Source organism: Zingiber officinale, chromosome 5A (genome assembly GCF_018446385.1).
Source record: "Zingiber officinale cultivar Zhangliang chromosome 5A, Zo_v1.1, whole genome shotgun sequence".
Classification (NCBI taxonomy): Eukaryota; Viridiplantae; Streptophyta; class Magnoliopsida; order Zingiberales; family Zingiberaceae; genus Zingiber; species Zingiber officinale.
Genome location: NC_055994.1, coordinates 121,298,328 through 121,318,082, shown reverse-complemented (window position 1 = coordinate 121,318,082; position 19,755 = coordinate 121,298,328). Strand labels below are relative to the sequence as shown.

The window sequence follows — 19,755 nt, the reverse complement described above, 5'->3', positions numbered from 1 at the left end:
TGGCATGAAAGGCACGTCGACACGGTCCGAGCGGTGTCTGCTTGTAAAGTCGGCCAAAAGTACCCGGCCAGGAGGATCTTCTTGGCCAACGATCGTCCGCCCGGATGCCCTCCGCACGATCCTTGATGTACTTCTTGGAGGATGTAAGCCGAGTCCTCCGAGCTCAAGCATTTCAACAACGGGCGTGAGAAAGCCTTTTTGTAAAGTTGATCGCCGATGAGTGTGAACCGACCGGCTCTCCTCCTTAGCAGCTGGGCTTCATACTCATTGGATGGTGTGGCGCCCGAGCGGAGGAACTCTATGATGGGTGTTCTCCAATCGCTCGGAATCGTGAGGCCTGCCATCCGGTCGACATGCGCCACCAACAATACTTTTTCAATTGGCTGTTGAATGGCGATCGGCGTTATTGAGCTCGCGAGCTTGGCTAACTCATCGGCCGCTTGATTTTCTGCTCTGGGTATCTTCTGAACAATAACTTCTCTAAAATCGGCTTTGAGCTTTTCGAAGGCTTCAGCGTAGAGCTTGAGTCGAGCATTATTAATTTCGAAAGTACCCGAGAGCTGCTGAGCGGCCAACTGCGAATCCGAATGAAGCGTTACCCGACCGACTCCTACATGCTGGGCAGCCTGCAATCCAGCTATGAGGGCCTCATATTCTGCTTCATTGTTGGTAGCTTTATAATCCAGCCGGACGGATAAGTGCATCTTTTCTTCTTGAGGGGAGAGCAACAATATTCCAATCCCGCTTCCGAGCCGAGTGGATGACCCATCCACATATATTCTCCACATAGCTTCCGGCTCCGGCCTTTGCACCTCAGTCACGAAATCGGCCAAGGATTACGCTTTGATCGCCGAGCGGGGCTGGTATTGGATGTCGAACTCACTTAATTCCGTCGTCCATTTGATGAGCCGTCCGGATGCCTCTGGATTTAGTAGGACACGTCCGAGCGGGCTATTGGTTTTGACAATGATCGTATGCGCCAGGAAGTATGGACGAAGGCGCCGAGCGGCCAGGACCAAAGCGAAAGCCAACTTCTCGAGCCCAGTGTAGCGAGATTCAGCATCTTTTAAAATGTGACTAAGGAAATATACAGGCTCTTCTCCGCTCGAACTCACTAAAGCTGAGCCGATTGCATGCTCGGTTGAAGACAAGTACATATGAAGTGGCTCACCCGCAGTCGGCTTGGCTAATATCGGGAGAGAGTTCAGAAATGTCTTCAAATCTTCGAACGCCCGGTCGCATTCTTCGTCCCAGTAAAATTTTGTAGCTTTGCGTAAGATCTTGAAAAAAGGAAGGCTCCGGTCGGCGGTTTTGGAGATGAACCTGGACAGAGCGGTGATCCGACCGGTCAAACGCTGCACTTCCCTTGTATTTCTTGGAGGCGGCATATCTTGTAGAGCTTTCACCTTGCTGGGATTTGCTTCGATTCCCCGCTCGGTCACTATGTACCCCAGAAAGCGCCCTCCTTTTGCTCCGAACAAGCACTTCTGGGGATTTAGCTTGACTCCATATTTGCGCAGCGTTCGGAAGGTTTCCTCCATGTCTTTGAAGAGATCGGCCGCTCGGCGGGACTTAATGAGAATATCGTCCACATAAACTTCTAGATTCCGCCCGATCTGCTCTCTGAATACTTTATTCATCAAGCGCTGATATGTGGCCCCCGCATTCTTCAATCCGAACGGCATTACATTATAGCAATAAGTGTCGTCGGCCGTCACGAAGCTAACCTTTTCTTGATCTTCACGGGCGAGCGGCACTTGGTGATAGCCCTGGTAGGCATCGAGCATACAGATTAATTCGCAGCCGGCCGTAGAGTCCACCAGCTGATCTACCCGGGGCAGAGGATAAAAATCTTTCGGGCAAGCTTTGTTGAGATCCCGAAAATCAATGCACACTCTCCACTTGTTGCCTGGCTTGGAGACTAATACTACGTTAGCCAACCAGCTCGGGAACTGCACCTCGCGTATATGGCCGGCTTTCAAAAGCTTTTCCACCTCCGCCCGGATGATGGCATTCTGCTCGGCGCTGAAGTCCCTTTTTCTATGCTTCACTGGCCGAGCGTCCGGTCGGACATGCAACTCGTGCTGCGCTATGCTCGGCGAAATTCCGGGCAGCTCATGTGTCGACCAGATGAAGACATCATGATTTCTTCGGAGGCATTGGATCAGCTCATCTTTCTGTTTCTCCTCCACATCGGACGCAATAAAAGTCGTGGCATCCGATCGGGTTGGGTGAATCTGCACTTGCTCTTTTTCTTCATAAATTAAAGAGGGGGGCTTTTCGGTGATGGCGTTTACCTCAATCCGGGGCGCCTTCCGAGCGGAATTGGCTTCTGCTCGGACCATCTCGATGTAGCATCGCCGAGCTGCTAGCTGATCTCCCCGTACCTCTCCCACTTTGTCCTCCACTAAGAACTTGATCTTCTGATGGAAGGTTGAGACGACCGCTCGGAATTCGCTGAGCGCCGGTCGTCCCAAAATGACATTGTAGGAAGAGGGAGAGTCGACTACCACGAAGTTTGTTGTTCTTGTCCTCCTGAGCGGCTCTTCTCCCAGCGATGTAGGATCTGTCCGACCGGCTGAACTTCGTTACCAGTGAACCCATAGAGCGGAGTTGTCATGGGTAGCAGCTCGGCTCGGTCAATTTGCAACTGATCGAACGCCTTCTTGAATATGATGTTGACTGAGCTCCCTGTGTCAACAAATACGCAGTGAATTGTGTAATTGGCTATTACCGCTTTGATGAGCAGAGCATCGTCATGGGGTACTTCGACTCCTTCCAAGTCCCCGGGCCCGAAACTAATTTCGGGTCCTTCCGCTCGTTCTTGGCTACAGCCGACCGCATGAATCTGGAGCTGCCGGACGCTCGCCTTTCTAGCTCGGTTGGAGTCTCCTCCGGTCGGCCCGCCAGCAATAACGTTGATCTCGCCTCGGGAAGTATTGCTTCTATTTTCCTCTTCCCGAGCGGATGGCCGAGACCGTTCTCTGGATGCTCGGTGATTATCCTTCCTTGGGGAACGATGCCGATCGGGAGTCTGTTGCTGTGGCCTATCAGCTCGCGTCCGATCGGCGTCATGAGCTCTCCGTTGCCTGTCGACTGAGGGAGACCGTCGTCCGGCATTCCGGGGCGCAGGATGAGCCACGAAGGGAAGACTTCGACAATCCCTTGTGTTGTGCGTATCCGTCTGGTGGAAGGAGCAAAACATCGGGGTCCATTTCTTTTTTGGCTTGGGCCGAGCGGCGGCTACCTCTTGCACGTGGGACCTGACATGGGGGGATCGGATTACTTCGGCCCTTGGTCCTCTGGGCGGCTGATGAACGGCGTGCTGTTTTCGCTCGGCTGAAGGAGCCCGCTTGGTTGGAGTTTCTTTTTTCCTAGCCGCTTGCGCCTCTTCCACGTTGATGTATTCGTTCGCCCGGTGTAGCATGTGATCATAGTCTCGGGACGGCTTTCGGATGAGCGATCGGAAGAAATCCCCATCCACCAGGCCTTGCGTGAAGGCATTCATCATGGTTTCCGAGGTGGCCGTTGGAATGTCCATCGCCACTTGGTTGAACCGCTGGATGTAAGCTCGAAGCGATTCACGGGTTTCTTGCTTGATGGCGAACAGGCTCACGCTCGTTTTCTGGTAGCGTCGACTGCTCGCAAAATGGTGGAGGAAGGCCGTTCGGAAATCTTTGAAGCTCGTAATGGATCCGTCCGGCAATCTCCGAAACCACCGTTGAGTCGATCCCGAGAAAGTGGTAAGAAAAACTCGGCACTTTACTCCATCTGTGTATTGATGGAGAGCAGCTGTGTTATCGAACTTACCCAGATGATCATCTGGGTCGGTTGTCCCATTGTACTCGCCGATCGTCGGAGGCGCGTAGTGCTTTGGCAGAGGGTCTCGTAGAATAGCCTCTGAAAATTGACGATTGATCCGCTCGGGAGATGCGTCCGCTCGGGGGGCTTTCCCCTTTCTGTCATCTCGCCTAGGCATTTCCTCCGAAGAAGATCCCCTATCCCTATGAGCTGGTACGGCTTCAGGGGTGCGGAATAGGGCTCGATGAAATGCAACGGTGGTCGGTGGTGCTTCCGCTCGACCACCGGACGCCGAGGTTGCTTGCTGTTCCGACCGCTCGGCTGTGGCTTTTTATTTTTGCTCCACGAGCTTGGCGGCCCTTATCTCGATCAGAGCGTCAAGTTTCTCGTTCGAGAGCGTCACCACGTGTTGTCGTCCAGCCTCGTCCATGGCTGCCGATCGGATGCAGGAGCGTTCCCACAGACGGCGCCAAATTGATCCTGTCCGAATCGCCGAACCAAAGGACGCTGGGCACGTGGCGCACTCCTAGTCGATGGTGTAGACCTCCGTGGGGTCGCACGAATCTCCGGCGAACCTGCACAGAAGTCGGGCCGGGAAGGGGTTCCCAGCGGCGACCCTCCGACGCTCAAGTCAGGTAAGCGGACAGCAAAAGGTGGCTCCGAATATCCAAGAACGCGTACCTCCGGCGAAGTAAGAGGCTCTTTATATAGAGCGGTGAAAGAACTAATGCACGTCCACCGAGGCGCATACGTGTCCGCAGCCCATACCTCGGTATGTACTTGTCAGAGAGCTTACCTGACACCATACTGCTACAGTTCAATCACGTCTTCGATGGGACAACAGAACACCTTGTTGTCAGACTTAGAGTATGGCCTAGCCATAGGACTTGACGGCTGTCAGAAGATGTTCCTATCCTTCATCCACCGCCCGGTCGGGATGTCCGTCCGGACGGCCGACGCGAAGAGCGTCGTCCGGACGGCTTTAATTCCCTGCGCCGGCCGGCCGGAGCGCCCATTATGTCCTGCCTTCTCTTAGGCCTTCCGCTCGGTCATTATTTACTATTTCATTGAGCGTCGGAACCCCGACCCCTGTCAGGGTGTCTTTCACTATCAGACGTTTACGGGCAGGCCGATCGGCCTGCCCTTTTTTCATGCGTCCGACCGGCTCACCCTTCTTCGACGGACCACCTGGCCCTCTGACCTCCACATGGCGTTGACCCCTCGTTAGGGGGTCCCGGGCTCTTACCACCGGATCAAGTTCTATAAAAAAAACTATTAAAATAATAAAGATATTTTTATCCTTTTACATCCATGATATTTTTCATGTCATTTCAATATAGGACTTTGATGATATTCCCAATCGCTATGATTTTAATTATATACGAACATTTCATCTCATCTTTCATTAAAATTAATTAATATTATATTATAAAAGTTACGAATCATAATTGTTATAAAATAAATATATAGTTCATCCTCATGCCTTGACCACTACACTAATAGCTAGTAACTATCTATGATTTATCTCTGTATTAGTCTAGGGGCTGATTGACGGAAACTCTGGAATGAACGAATTATCTTTTATCATAATATAAAATAAATAGTTTATCTTTAAATTCATATTTATGCCGATTAATACTTCATTGTAGTAGACATGTTCATAACTGCTATGCTTTTGTAGTAGCTACAATGGAATCATCACATAATGATCCTACAAAATCTGTCCTACGGATATAGAGATAAATATAGGTACACAATTAAAAGTTTATGATCGAGACGTAAATCATAAGTAATGATACTTCAAATATCGAATTTTGGACCTTTCAACCATAAAATTACGTACGCCTAACTATACTACACCTTGATAATTGCTTTTGTAGTAGCTATAGGATACTACAACCGGTAGTTACTATACTTGTATAATTATAATAACTATGAGATTGTAACAATTATGAGTCGTGTTTACTATATAGTCCTAAAAAGTTATTATTTAGGTATAATATCCATCCCTAACTATAATAATATTGAAAATAAATATATTTTTGAATATAAATTAGATTAAACGAGATAAAATATTATTTTATTAATAAATAAAAAAGTGGCAATTCACATATTATATATATATATATTTTTAGATATATTTTTATTAAATGGTGAGGGGTAACTTTTAGATTTCACTTTTATCTCAGGAGATATCGATCGTATCGTATTAGTAGTAAGCACAAAGTTGAGAGCGTGGTTCCCTGAAGCCACATCCGAACTAGGGTTCCAGTTCTCTGGTGCCCGGGTCCAACGGCCTGAGGATTTCAAACAAGCAACTCCGCGAGCATGCCGCTCCGCTTCCTCGATCAATCCCTTCATCAATGGCTTCTTCACTTCCCTGCCGACTCCGATGTGTTTTTTGTGCTGCTTTCCGGTGCTCTCACACCTCCGGCTGTTCATCGATCGGATGGATTTTCAGAACCCTAGATGCTTGATCGACGGACGCTAAAGTGCTTCGGAGCGCTTCATTTTTGAGTTCTGATTCCGGTTTAAGTTGGTAGCTGTTGCCTGTTGATCGATGCTTCATGGAACTATCCTTTCTTATTTTTCTTGTTGTTTTTTTTTTTTGCAGATCGGGGCATCTGAGTTGACCCTTTTGTTTTGTAATTGTTTTGATTGTCAAAGCATTGACTTTGATGAATCCTTCAGCTCAACTTGGATACTTGATCGCCGGATTCCTGCTTTCCTCCTGGGATTCTGAGTTCTAGTGGATATATCCAATTCTCAGAATTTATTGTTTGGCATGGCTTCGACACCGAGTCAATCATCCTCAGAGTCTGCTATTGTCGAGCAAGTGATCACTGAATTCTTTGCTAAAAGCCTTCACATCATACTCGAGTCAAGGTCTCCATATGTTTCCTCTCGTAACCATAGCGTTGATCATTTCATATCTTCTCCTTCCTCTTCATCATCTTTGTCGAGTAGCAGGCCAAGAGATAAGTGGTTCAACCTGGCTTTACAAGACTGCCCGGCAGCTCTTGAAAATTTTGACATCTGGCGGCAGAGCAATCTAGAGCCTCTTGTTGTCGATATTATCCTTATTCATCGGCAGTGGGTCCCAGATGTGGCTTCATGCTTATTGAGGAACCTCGCTTGGAATCATGAACTTGCACTGGAACCTAAATCTGAAAAGATTGTGGAGAGGTGGATCCTGCGGTATGAAAGCGTGAAGAGATGCAGCAGCAATTTGAAGCCAAAGAACCAAAGCAGTAAGAAAAACAGCAGGGCCTCTTCTCACTTAGATGAAACAAAATTGTATGACCAATCAATCATTTTGCTTCGCTCTTTGTATGTTTTTATTAGGCTTTTACCTGCATACAAGCTTTTCCATAAGCTCAATGCCTCAGGTCGAATCAATCCACTTAGCCTTTCCCACAAAATATCTTCTTTTGGCGAACATTTCACACAGGCAGAGGAGGCCAATATGAACAAGTTTTCGTTTGTGCCAATTGCCACACCTTGTGGTAGGCTGAGTTTATCAGTGTCGTACCTCCGTGCCTTGGAAGATGTTGGATCGGAGTCTTCTACTCCTTTATCAACTCAATTTATAATGGATTATGTTGGTAGCGCAACCACTGTTCCTCTTAAAAGGTTCACATCTCTTCCTTCAGCAAGAGTAGAGGCTACAATAGTTTCCTTTACTAGACAACAAAGTTGGAATAATGACCATCAGAATCTATGTACATCATCTTCCTCTTCTTCACCTACACACTATGATGCTTATGGCATGCACCATAATTCAAGCCTTCGTTCTCCTGTCTGCAGGCATGGGTATGAACACTCTCCACCAGGAAGCTCAATCTTGTAGAATATAGCTTTAGGTTTTCAAAGAAGTTTCTATGCATTTGGATTTCTCGTCTGTTTTACTACAACTGCCATTTTATGCTCCTTCATTATCCATTTAATTGGTGAATGGTTATCAAATATTTTGCACCTGTAAGAGTGCTATGACAGGAGAATTTTGAGCTCTGCATAGTCTTATTTCTGTGTTGTACAGGTCCAAGCGATCTTCACATATCGATAATGTTAGATCTCAGCTAACAGTTGCCACTCAAACCCAAACATGTTTGCTTGAATCTATAGTACAAACAAAAGGGGAATCGCCAAGATCTTCAAATTCTTTGAGGGACACAAACCTTCACAAGGTAGCAGCTAGTGTTCAATCTAGAATATATTCAAATTATCTCTAAAAAAATTAAACGTATTTGTATGAGCTTTTCTTTGTAAGTGCTTTTGATGAATTTTGAGTTAAAACTTCTAAAATGATGTTCATGTAGGAGTTTGAATATTGCAAAGATGAAGTCATCAATTTACCTGACCATGCAAGTAGTTCAACATACAAACCATACTCTAGAAACTCTAGTGCATCTTCTTGCTTGGGTGAGTTTGATGATTGGGAAATTTCATGCCCATTTGTGGATGAAGAAGGTCAAACAGAGTCAAACTACAGGTGTGCTCTTTTATCACTAGATTCACAAGGATTACCAATTTTTTCTTTGACATGGATGATATGGTTGTACTTGATATTACATTTGTGAGTTATCATTATTTGTAAGTGAAAACTATACCATAATGCTTAATTTTTATCATTGGACATTTAAATTGTTAGTCATACCTACTATTGAGGTTTGGAAAACATCAAATGGCATTTGTTAAATTACCTAGGGTACATGCAACTTGCATGTGACTTTATATATGGTTTATAATTAACGAATGGTGAACTTTAATTGTCCATAATAATATAATTTAAGTATTAAAAATCTTATTTGTAATAGATAACAAAATGCACGTAAAATCTAAGACTAACATTATTAATAGAAAAAACATGTAGTTGTGTTATAAATAAGGCAATAAACGGGTCTTGGCTTAACCAACTTGGAATGTGCATGACACACCTCATATATAGGTCCATGCAAGCAGTGTCTGCCAACCCTTATGCTACTCTAGGCATGACCCTAGCTTAGATTGTGTTGGGCACAACAAAACCTCATACAAGGCTCTAGCATATGAATTGGGTTGAGTTTGGTATGAACGTTGAAGAGGTTCTAGTACAACCTGCATGCTATGCAAGGCATGACCTAAGCTTCTACCCAATAGATTTCCCCTTGGTGTTCTGAAAAAAAAAAGATAGTAGGAGTATCATGATCAATTTTTATTTGACTAATTACAATAATCCGAATAATTCAAATAAAATTAAAAATTTATAGATTCTCTATTAAACACTCTCCCCTTCACCATATATCCATCAAATTTCTCATCTCTCATTCCCTACACTATCCTCTCATTTTTAAGTCTCAAGTTCCTCAGTCCGCATTCTCAATATTAAATCCTTAATCTCAATCTTTGTTATTCACTTGATACTAAGGTAACTTTGGCAATGAAGACCTCATTGTATCATTAGGGTTGTAAATGAATTGGATGTTCGTGAGCAAGCTTGTTGTTTGGCTTCATAAAATTTGTTTATGTTCGTTCAATAGTAAAAGAATATATAAAATAAACAAACTTGAACACTAATGAGCTTAGTTTGATAATATTCGTGAACAATTTGTAAATAAACTTATTTATTAATTTAATTCTAAATTTAATTTCTTAATCTTTTTATTAAAATATATTAAATTATAAATTTTTATAATGTAAAATTATTCATAATAGGTTAAAAATTAGAAAAGTTGAGCTCGATAAAAAGCTTGAGCCTGGTTCAAACTCGATAAGATTTTCAATAAACAAGCTTGAGCTCAATAAGTGAAATGAACACAGTTCAGCTCGGCTCGGCTCGGCTTGGCTTGTTTACAGCCTTATGTATCATCTACAGTGTGCTGATGACCAAGGATTGTAGTGGCCAGCGGCCTATGGCTGCACCACCACGACTGCAAGTTGTTATCTATCATGTTATGGATGATACACCATGTCTTCAATCAGGGACATTCTTCTAGACTGTTGGAGTTGAATCAAAGAGGTCCAACGCATGTCATAACCTCGTTAGTGATATATCCAACTCCTTGATTGATGATATATTCATCTACCAACTAGAGCTTAACCAACTAAGTCCAGCCTCAGGACATTAAATGATGCAACATTGGTTGCTAGTGATTTCCCTCATTAGTGTCACATTAGGTGTTCCACAATCAAAGATAACTAATAATACTTAAAACTCCATCTGTGAGTTTTAAACAGCCAAAATATATTCTGTATTCATATGTACTTTTCTTATATCATGCAATATTTAAATAATCTAATTCTTCAAAAATAATAAACCTTTATTATGTTTTTGAATTTTTGAATGTTTTCTATTTTTATGGGGTTTTTTGTTATTTTCCCCAACCCATGCTTGGCCTTGGTTGGCATGGCCCATATTGATACGGTGCAAAGCCTCAACCCCTCACTGGTGGAGATGGAGGATACCACCCCTTGTTCCGTGTAAAAATTGGCCGCGCTCAACTCAAATCGTGATCGCCCCTTTATGCTTAAATTCCTGGATCCGCCATTGAACCTATTGGCACCCCCTAATTAATTACAGAGGGTGCTTCTTTTTCGTTGACAGGGTTCATTAGCTTTCCAAGTTATTTTTATTTACATTATGAATTATAAGTGAGTTAAAACTACTTAGTTGATATGGTTTGTTGACTTCCAAAGCTTTTGCATATAATGTCAATTTAAATCTATCTATGTGTGATAATTTCTTTGTGCATCCCGTTTTATCCAGTGATCTCTTTTATTCTGACATATATATTTCGTTAAACTAGACATAAAATTTTATGAAGTATTAAATTATGTTTGACTAACAAATTAATTTGACTATGTGAGATAAATGGAAATTAAAGCAATATGTTTACTCAATGTGCATGCTGGCATCTGAGATGTAGTGTTTCACCTGCATGTGCAACAGCATGACCACTTTTCTGAACAACGTTGGCATGTGAGATGCAGTGCTCCTGAAGTATTAAGTTATGTTTGATTTTTGTTCGACTAACAAATAAATTTGATCTATGTGAGAAAATATGGCAATTAAAGCAATATGTTACCCCATGTCCATTCTGTCATGGGAGATGCAGTGTTTCACTTGCATGTGCAAGGCATGACTACTTAACAGAACAATGCATAAGATGATTTACTTTTTCTGCCATATGATTTTGCTAATGAAACTATTGTGAATGCTATATTATCAATGTCTCATCGCTCATTGTATCCCTGTGATATATCTATATCTCTGTGCAAATGCAAATACAGTAGTACCTCACCAGATTTCTTCTATCCTTCAGGATTCAAATCTCCAACAACAAAGACCAGTTGGGTGAGAGACCAGCAACAGGAGACTTAGCCCCAGTCCAGCGGTCTTCCGATGCTGCTGTTGGTGCACTTATCGTAATGCTAAAGGGTGCAAGACCACTTCGGGAAGATCTACCCAATTCGGTAAGGTCTTTGCAGTGTTCTGAAGTCCCATCTGGGAACCCTGAGGTACAGCCTGATAAAGAATGCACACCCCATGTTGAACAACCTGGTTACCATGCTGTTAGTTTGACAACCACATTGCTCAAGTCAAAGACCGCAAATGCATTAGAGGAGCTAAGAAGGTACAAGGAAGTGAAAGAATCTATAATTGAGCAATCAGCACCAAAAGAAATAAGATGATAAAAATGCACTGATCTTATAAATTTTTGTAGATATGTACAGCATGACTGGGAAGTTTTCCAAAACTTTTATAGGCTTTCTACATATGTACATTTTAACGCTAGGATAGGAGGGTCTGTGCTGTGTGCAGATATGGGCTGCCACTCTGAACAACAGTGCCAGAAATTGATTTGTTTACTATCAGTTCGTATGGCAATCAACGTTACATGTTTAGGCTTTAGGACTTGATGTGGTCAAGTTACATGGTTTTCTTCGATAATTTAAAGGCGTGTAATATTGTAGTAAAAAATAAGATGATTATGCTCATCTTAGACATCGTTTACCGTCTATTTTCGGGTTATATGAAAGGAAGTAAATTATAAGGTCAGTTTTTAACCGATCATCGAGTAATTAGGAGGTGAGAGAAGTTTTTTTTTTTTTTTTTTGAGGTATATGTTTGTCGGGAATTGATTCTTGTCCTATTGTAATAAATTTGTCATCCTCTAACAATTGGATATATGTGAGGACAAAGGTGTCATATGATGGATATAGAGGTGATTAAAGAATGATGATATGAGATATCTAATTAATTAGAAATTATCTCTCGGGGTGGTGCGGTGGTTAAGACATGGGGTGTTGTCATATGAGATTTTAGAGTCGAAATTCGGTGTGTTCGAACATGTCTTTCCCCAAGTCTTGGTCATCTACATTAATGGTTAGTAGTTATCCATAATTTATTTTTTTTCGTGTTGACTTAGGGATATATTAATGGGAAAGTTGGGATGAACGAATTATTTTTTACCACATGACGTGATCGATTGGTTCAATGCTTTGAGGACCTATAATGAGGTGAGCTCATAGGTTATCGACCAAGAATGATGTGGAGCATTTAAGGGATTGAAAATTCCTAGCAAAATGTACTCTAGGGCAGACTACAAGAGATGAATTTTGTTTGTGAACAATAAAGGATGGCTCGTTAGAGCAAACTTAGAGGACTTTGTGTATCTAAGGGAATGAGGGCTAGACGGGAGGTGAATTTGAGGGCACCATGAAGCATCAATAAGAATGAAAACGAGGCAAGAGAGCTGTGAGAAATTTTGAGTGAAATGCACTTTTGAGTTTGCCCCTTTGGATAACATTATGGACATATAATGTAAGGTTGAAGATTTAGGAGCTATATGAGTTATGATAAATTAATAATGTTGGCATTCATACTTTTGGGTAGCATCATTACAGATTGAAGTAAAAGGTGTTTTGATCATTCCACGTGGTTGAGTATCGTCAAACAGATAAATTACTGAAGACATCTTATCCTAGTAGTCATTTGCATGAAAAAAGTCATACATCACCGCAGATGTATATGGCATAGGAGATTAGACTACCTAGTGACTTGTAGGAAGCCTTCAATGAGAGAATAGATTCTTGATTGTAGTTAGTGATTAAAACTTGATCTAGAGCTTTACATTTGCTTTCGAGGGTGTAAGCCGAGTGACTTGTTCAATCAATTGAAGATGAGCTTTAATTGATTAGAATATTCAACAGACTTAGTAGTTGATTGAACACAAGGATTTCAACGCTATTTCCAATTGTCAAATTCGTTATAGTTTTACTTAGAGGTTATTTTCACGACTCAAAATATATAACCATAAAATCTTACGATAATAATTTTATCATTGTATCAAGACTTCCCTTCATGATGTATAAAATCTAATTACTTTTTTTTTACCTATTCACATCATACTAATTATTTCCCAAAAGTAGATAAAAATGATGTTCAACAATGATGTTCTATCATTTAGTAGTTTACATTATGGGAAAATTTACATACAGTCCCCATTGGCAAACACAATTTTGCATGTACTCCCCAATGGAAAAGATCTTTCTTTTCACTCCCTAGTCTAATTTACTTACCTAATTGCTCCTGATATTTTAAGTATAAAAAGTCTAAAAATGAGTATAAATCCTCTTAAATTCAGTACATTAAACTAGAATCTAGTATGTTTTCTATCAAATTGAGTACGATTCTTTTTTCACCTCAATTGGATAGAAAATATACTAGATTTTCTTTAAATGATACTCAATTAGATGTAAAATATACTAGATTTTCTTTAAATGATACTCAATTGGATGAAAAATATACTAGATTTTTTTCAAATGGTACTGAATTTAGGAGGAATTATATTAAATAAAAAAAAGTCGTACTCAATTTAATAGAAAATATACTCGATTCTAGTTTCAAATGCTGAATTTAATAGGAATTATACTCATTTTTAGATTATTTATACCTAAAATATATGAAGAACAATTTTAATTAAAAATATACTCGAATATACTAGGTTTTCTTTAAATGATACTCAATTGGATAGAAAATATACTAGATTTTCTTTAAATTATACTCATCTTTGGACCTTTTGTACCTAAAAAATCTGAGGGCAATTAGGTCACAATATTTGCATGAGGGAGTTGAAGTAAATAAAATTTTACATGCAGGGAGTGAAAATAAAATTTTTTATGAGTGGGGATTGCATGCAAAATTCAATTATGATTGAAGATTTTTCTCTATTTTATTCCTACATTATCATGTAAAACAGGAACTAAAGCTGCGCTTCAGCAACTAAAAAACTGCATCGCATCTCCCGACTACACAAAGACATGTGAGTAACAAGGAAATACTTGTAAGAGATTAAAATTTTGTGATGAGAATCGAATTGAATGGATTTTCAATAAATACGGCCCTCTAGCCAGATCAAAAGTAGGGAGGTTCGACGAAACAAAGTTACAAGTCAAATAACTTTATTCTAAAAAAAATGTGAACCATGATGGACAACAAAAAGTTTCTTCAGTTTTTCTTTTGCCCCAAAGGAACCCCACGCGACTGGCCAAGGCAGCTGCTCGCCGGAGAGAGGCTTCCAACTCCCATCGAGACATCTTCATGACCTGAGCTCCACATAGGACCCAGAAAGTCCAGAAGTGCCAAGAAGGGAAACCTGCACGTTTCAGAAAATGCTTAGGCATTTAAGCAAATAAATGAGCATGCTTCTGATCTTGTTCAATATATTAACGGGAAGAATGCAAATAAAAGATCGTGAAAGAGTAGCTAAACGAACAATATTCTGTCAGGTATAAGTCAAGAATCTAACCCAAGGAAACAAATTCAAATTTGTATCAACTAAAAGACGAGATACATATGAAGCAACTGCAATTTCAGACCACAGTTTTAAAATGCTACCCAGTGTCAACTTGCTTTGCCCATAGTGGCAAGTGGCAGGAGACTATACTAACTTGAGCCGATCGAGGCTTCATCCAACAGGTATTGATGAGATTCTGTACCGACCTATGCCAATCAAGACTTCACCTGACAGTCATCCAATTGGTAGTTTGGAAATCTTGGCACAGCCTAAAACAGACAGTTTGAGCTGTAATTTATATGTAGATAGTTGACACTTCAATTTGTTATATGTGAAGTAATTAGTTAATACCATTATATATGACAATTGTCAATCTTAACTATAAAAACCATATATTGTACTGAATTATTGAATAATAATGCTATTAAAGTAATATGTTCTTGAATAATAAAAAAGCTAAAATGTATACAGTATGATATGATTCGTTAACTATCATATGAAAAACTATTGTAATTTAATCAAGGCAAAATTCTTAAACAGTGTACCTAACTTTCACTTTTTCTCAGATTACACCCCTAGCTTGAAGATTCCCAAAATACTCACCTTTTATTTATTCATACAAGCATCAAAACAAGATCAACTTCAAATTACAAAATAAAACTAGCTATGTGTTCCTAAAGAAAAGAACAGCCCAACTACAATGTTAGTTTGTGGTTTTGAAATGGTTTGTCCATTTTAACTTAGAACAAAACTGATTTCTTTTGGTCAAGCTGATTTCTTTTGGTCTAGATGGAAGAAAACTCGAAAGCACAAACTAGGATTCTAAGACCGCATATGTGTTCTTGGGAGTGAGAGTTCAAATCTGATTTTATTTTATGATTTAGAGAGTGGAGCATCGTGAAAGTTATATTTTTTCTTTTTAAATTTCTAAGAGCTAAAACTTCATAAGAGAGATATATCTGAATAAATATGTTTTATTATCTTTTAAGTTGAAACAAGTTATTTGGTCAAGCTGTTTTGAGTTAAAATTGCTTGATAAACCGAAGCAAGCACTTTCAATTTCAAAATCTCTGCACACTCACAAGGATAATAATTTGGTCCATCAAGCAGCTTCCAATTAAAGTGATTGATGGGGTATTTTAGGTATGAGCAAAGGCAAGGTTGAAAAAGGCTTTGCATTTCAGAATTTTTGAGTTGGTATACGTGATTAAGAAAAAAGTGAGTTAGGTTAACCCTTTGAGAATTTGGGCAAATGGTACCACAACCTTATAAAACTTTTCTTTTAACTTTCCATTGAATATTTGTCAGTGTTTGATGTTGGCGGGCAAACTAACGCAACACTCAATCATTTCTATCTAGGCTTGGAACCGACATTGGCGGTTTTAAAACTTTCCTTTTAACTTAGTTATGATCGCATAAGCCTCTAAAAGCTTCTCTCCCCTTCATCCTTCCACTCTCGACCTTGTCAAAGATCTCTTCACCATGTTAAGTTTTCAATTGATTCTTTCCTCATTGTTGAACATACATCTCATATCCTCAATATTAGTTCTACTTACTTGAAATTCTTTAGTTTCTAAAGGAATCATCCACAATTCAAGTTCTAAATCTAATCTATTTACACTTGTCAATTAGCATAATAAACAATATGATATTTATCTTGGATATGATTAAAAACACACCCACTATAAAAAAAATCAATAAATCTCCTACCTACTATATGATAAACATGAAGGTTAGATAAACTAAATTTCAGAGTGAAGATGACACAAGGAAATTTTTGTCAAGTGGTGATACTGAGTCTACAACAACAAAACGGAATAAACACCTAACACACTGAGATGAATAAGCCTTGTTGAATCGAGATAAAATCAACAATGAAGGTGGATTAATGGTGATTGAAAACAAATCTTGCCCCATCAAACTCATCTCTTCATGAGTCTTGCTTTTCCGCTTCCTCTACAACTCGTTGAGTCTCAAAGTGGAAAATGAGGCTAGACTCAACAATGTTTTTCTATAGTTTGATTGTGAAGTGTCTTATTCTTCATAAGAAAAAAGATAATAGTTTGTACATGTTAAACAAGATGAGATATTAACATTCATTTTACAATTTCATATAAATCATGATCAGCATGTTTCATTAGGATATATTATGCTATTAGGTAAGTAAGTATAAATTTTATAATTTATAACTGAACCTCATCATTCACAATTTGGAAATTGATTAAATACAATATATGATATGAATCTCAATCTGCCAACTTAAGTTGGAACATGATATTGACCTTCGGTTGACTACCATGAGGCATTCACATGACAACCGAATCAAGCATTTGAAATAAACTGAAAAGATTAAGATATCGTGTTAATAAAAGAAAATTTTCAATTTGTCTTCATTCCCAGTTTGCACATTGTGGTAATGAGGACGCCACATGGTTACTAGTAAAAATAAACTTAGTGCAACTTTTACTCAGTTCAGTTCAGGATTCACACTACCAAACCAACTCCGAAATAGAACAGAAGTTTAGTAAACATACTAAAACAATTCATGTGCTAATAATTTGGTAACATAGGATAACAGCATCGTTTACTTACCTTTCCCCACTCAGATCCAATGCCACTGCATCTCATCTTCAAGTGAATCATCTTTGTTCCCAATTCAAGCTCAACCTTTTTACTCAAAAAGGTTTCATCAGGACCAAATGAGTCTAGATAAGTGATATATCGTTTATATGCAGCTCTGATGGCATCTTCCAGATGCTCCGGCAGGTGTCCAACATTCTGTACATAATCATAATCATGTATGTGAATGTTTGAGCAGTTGATTGGGAAGTGAGATCATTGTGTCATATAACTATAAAATGAACGGAAATAAGTGGTACAGACCTCACCATTCAAGCCACATAGATCATCAAGTGCCATTCTAAGTGACACCAATACCCCACTAAATTCCAGTGATGCCTCAGCTGCACAAAAGACATTTGCCAGTACTTCTTGGGCAGCTTTATCTTCAGTAGCTTTAGACAAAGCCATCTTCGTCTCATTGACAACAGTTTCAGGTTTTGCATCCCAGTTAATTGCCAATAAATCCCTTAATGTGCCTTCTATGTCAGGGTCAGTTATGACAGGCAACTGATTCACATTTGAACTGAAGGCACTCCTTAAACTTGCTATAGAAAAAGAGCTATAACCTGAGATTTGTCAATGCAAATGGAATTACAAACTAAACTGACATGATAAACTAGGACGCAAACAAAAGACAGTAGACGATACAGTTTTTTCTGGCTTAAGGATACAATGGATTTTCTTTTTGGCAAGAGTAAGAAGACACTAAAGTTTTGTGACTAATTTTGTTAAAATTTGAAAAGAGACATGATTATGTTGAGTCAATGTGAGCCTATCCATTGTCGAAGTTTCTCAATCAATCAGCAAAACTGGTTGTTCTTGATGTATTTGATGAAAAAAATCTCAAATTTTCCCTACATGGAATGCTAGACTAGATACCAAACTTGTACTGGACCAAAATTGATAGGTTCGGCAATAATAACCTTTTTAACAAATCCACAGAAAAATAATGGAAAGAGAATTATGAGATTGGTGTGGGCATATGTAACATGACTTTCTACTGTTGCAGAACTAGTCTTGCGACTGCTGGTGGAAAGCATCGCACATTGTTATAGGAGAGGTTGGAGGTGGCCTTGTGCAAGAAAGAACTATATAAGGTGGTGAGTCACGTGACACTACCGGCTCGTCCAAGGAAGCTGGAGGAGGCACTGTTCTCATCTAGAGCTGAATGTAACTGGAACCGCATCTAATGTGTCTGCAAGGGTTAGAGCCACTCACACAGAAAGTGACAAAAGAAGCAAGACTTCTTGATTGTGCAGGCATAGCGAGAGGTGAGCATAGGGATGAAAGATGCGTGGATTCATTGATTTGTGCAAGAAACAGATGGATGATGAGTGGATTCATCGACTTGCACATGCAGTGGTGAGTTTTAAAAGTGGAGCATGGGATTCAAAGAAGGTAAGAAGTATGTAGGTTAGTTTGTGGATGCCACAGCAGATTCAGGAAGATCAAGTAGGTTTTGAAGAGAATCCAGGCAAACAACATATCAAACCCAATTAAAGTTCACGCTAACATCACTTATGCAGTATCAGAAGAAAAAACTTATAGACACAAGGGGGGTTGGAATTCTGTTTATAGACACGACAAGAATCCTGACTCCTAAAAACATGGTCTAAAATTTCAAAACCCAATTATTGAGGTATTTAAAACCTAGAAAATTTTAAAAACCTAATTATTGCAGCATTAGTGCCTCTAATACCTGCAGGAAATGTCTGCCAAAGGCCATGCGGATAGACCTGAGCAGATTGGATCTTCAAACCTGTAAAAGAAAACAAATTAGAATAGAAGTACCTTAAAATGTATTGATTAAATTCCTTCTTTTACAAATCTAGGTTAATGTTTTCTTACTTGTTTCAGTCAAAATTGAGCATACTCTCATTGGCACGGACACGCTGGTGGCAAAAACTAGTTAGCGCTGGTACAAATTTTGTAAGTAAGAAGAAAGACAATCCACACACACAATCAGAATAAGCCTACAGAATGGAAACAGAATACATAGGTGTCTTTCAGATCTGACCCAAGAAAGTTTGGTAGTTTTGACAGCATGTGCTTACATCATTTTGGAAAGAAAAAACCAAATAAGTTTTCTTGGAAAGTTAGGAGAAGAGGGACAAACTAGATAACAGATAAAACATTAGGATTCCAAATGTGACAATCTCAGGGATAGATCAATTATTCTTTCAGTCCATTGAGCAAAAGCTAAAGAAAAAATGTAATTATCACGCCCCAGAGGAGTCCCTGTCCGAAGAAATTTCGGCAGCACCTCCCCTGTACGGGTGACAATCTGAAGCACATCTACAGGCATAATATACCTCAGTCACATGCGGTTGAAATCATAACAATAAAAGAAAACAAACACCACGCAGTTAATATCAAATTCAGCCTCTGGCTGACACAACCACGCAGTTAAAAGTAAAGCAGCCCACTCAGCTGTACCAAAACCAAAACACAACAAAAACTGACAGAAACCAAATACAACCAAACACAAAACTGCTAGCCGGCTAGGCTTACACAACCAACAACATAACACCCGGAAACAAAACCAGAACACAAT

The 19,755-nt window shown here is 40.0% G+C and overlaps 2 protein-coding genes across 6 annotated transcripts; one reads left to right on the top strand and one right to left on the bottom strand.

Moving 5' to 3' along the window:
* Positions 1-6,015: 6,015 nt before the first annotated feature.
* Positions 6,016-11,692, top strand: LOC121981515 (autophagy-related protein 13b-like). Of its 5 annotated transcripts, none has more exons than XM_042534078.1 (5): positions 6,016-6,318; positions 6,416-7,614; positions 7,841-7,988; positions 8,121-8,293; positions 11,103-11,692. In XM_042534078.1, exons 2-5 carry the CDS (start codon positions 6,587-6,589, stop codon positions 11,470-11,472), a joined length of 1,719 nt encoding a protein of 572 aa, XP_042390012.1. In that variant the 5' UTR covers positions 6,016-6,318; positions 6,416-6,586; the 3' UTR covers positions 11,473-11,692. The 5 variants fall into 5 exon arrangements, with proteins under 5 accessions (XP_042390012.1, XP_042390013.1, XP_042390011.1 ...); XM_042534079.1 differs by having other exon boundaries at positions 6,016-6,330; XM_042534077.1 differs by having other exon boundaries at positions 6,016-6,336.
* A 2,618-nt stretch (positions 11,693-14,310) lies between these two features.
* On the bottom strand, positions 14,311-19,080 carry LOC121979941 (succinate dehydrogenase subunit 5, mitochondrial-like). The gene is made up of 5 exons (XM_042531916.1): positions 19,050-19,080; positions 18,901-18,960; positions 17,463-17,767; positions 17,172-17,357; positions 14,311-14,438 (listed from the first exon to the last, which is right to left on the bottom strand). Exons 1-5 carry the CDS (start codon positions 19,078-19,080, stop codon positions 14,382-14,384), a joined length of 639 nt encoding a protein of 212 aa, XP_042387850.1. The 3' UTR covers positions 14,311-14,381.
* Positions 19,081-19,755: the final 675 nt, after the last annotated feature.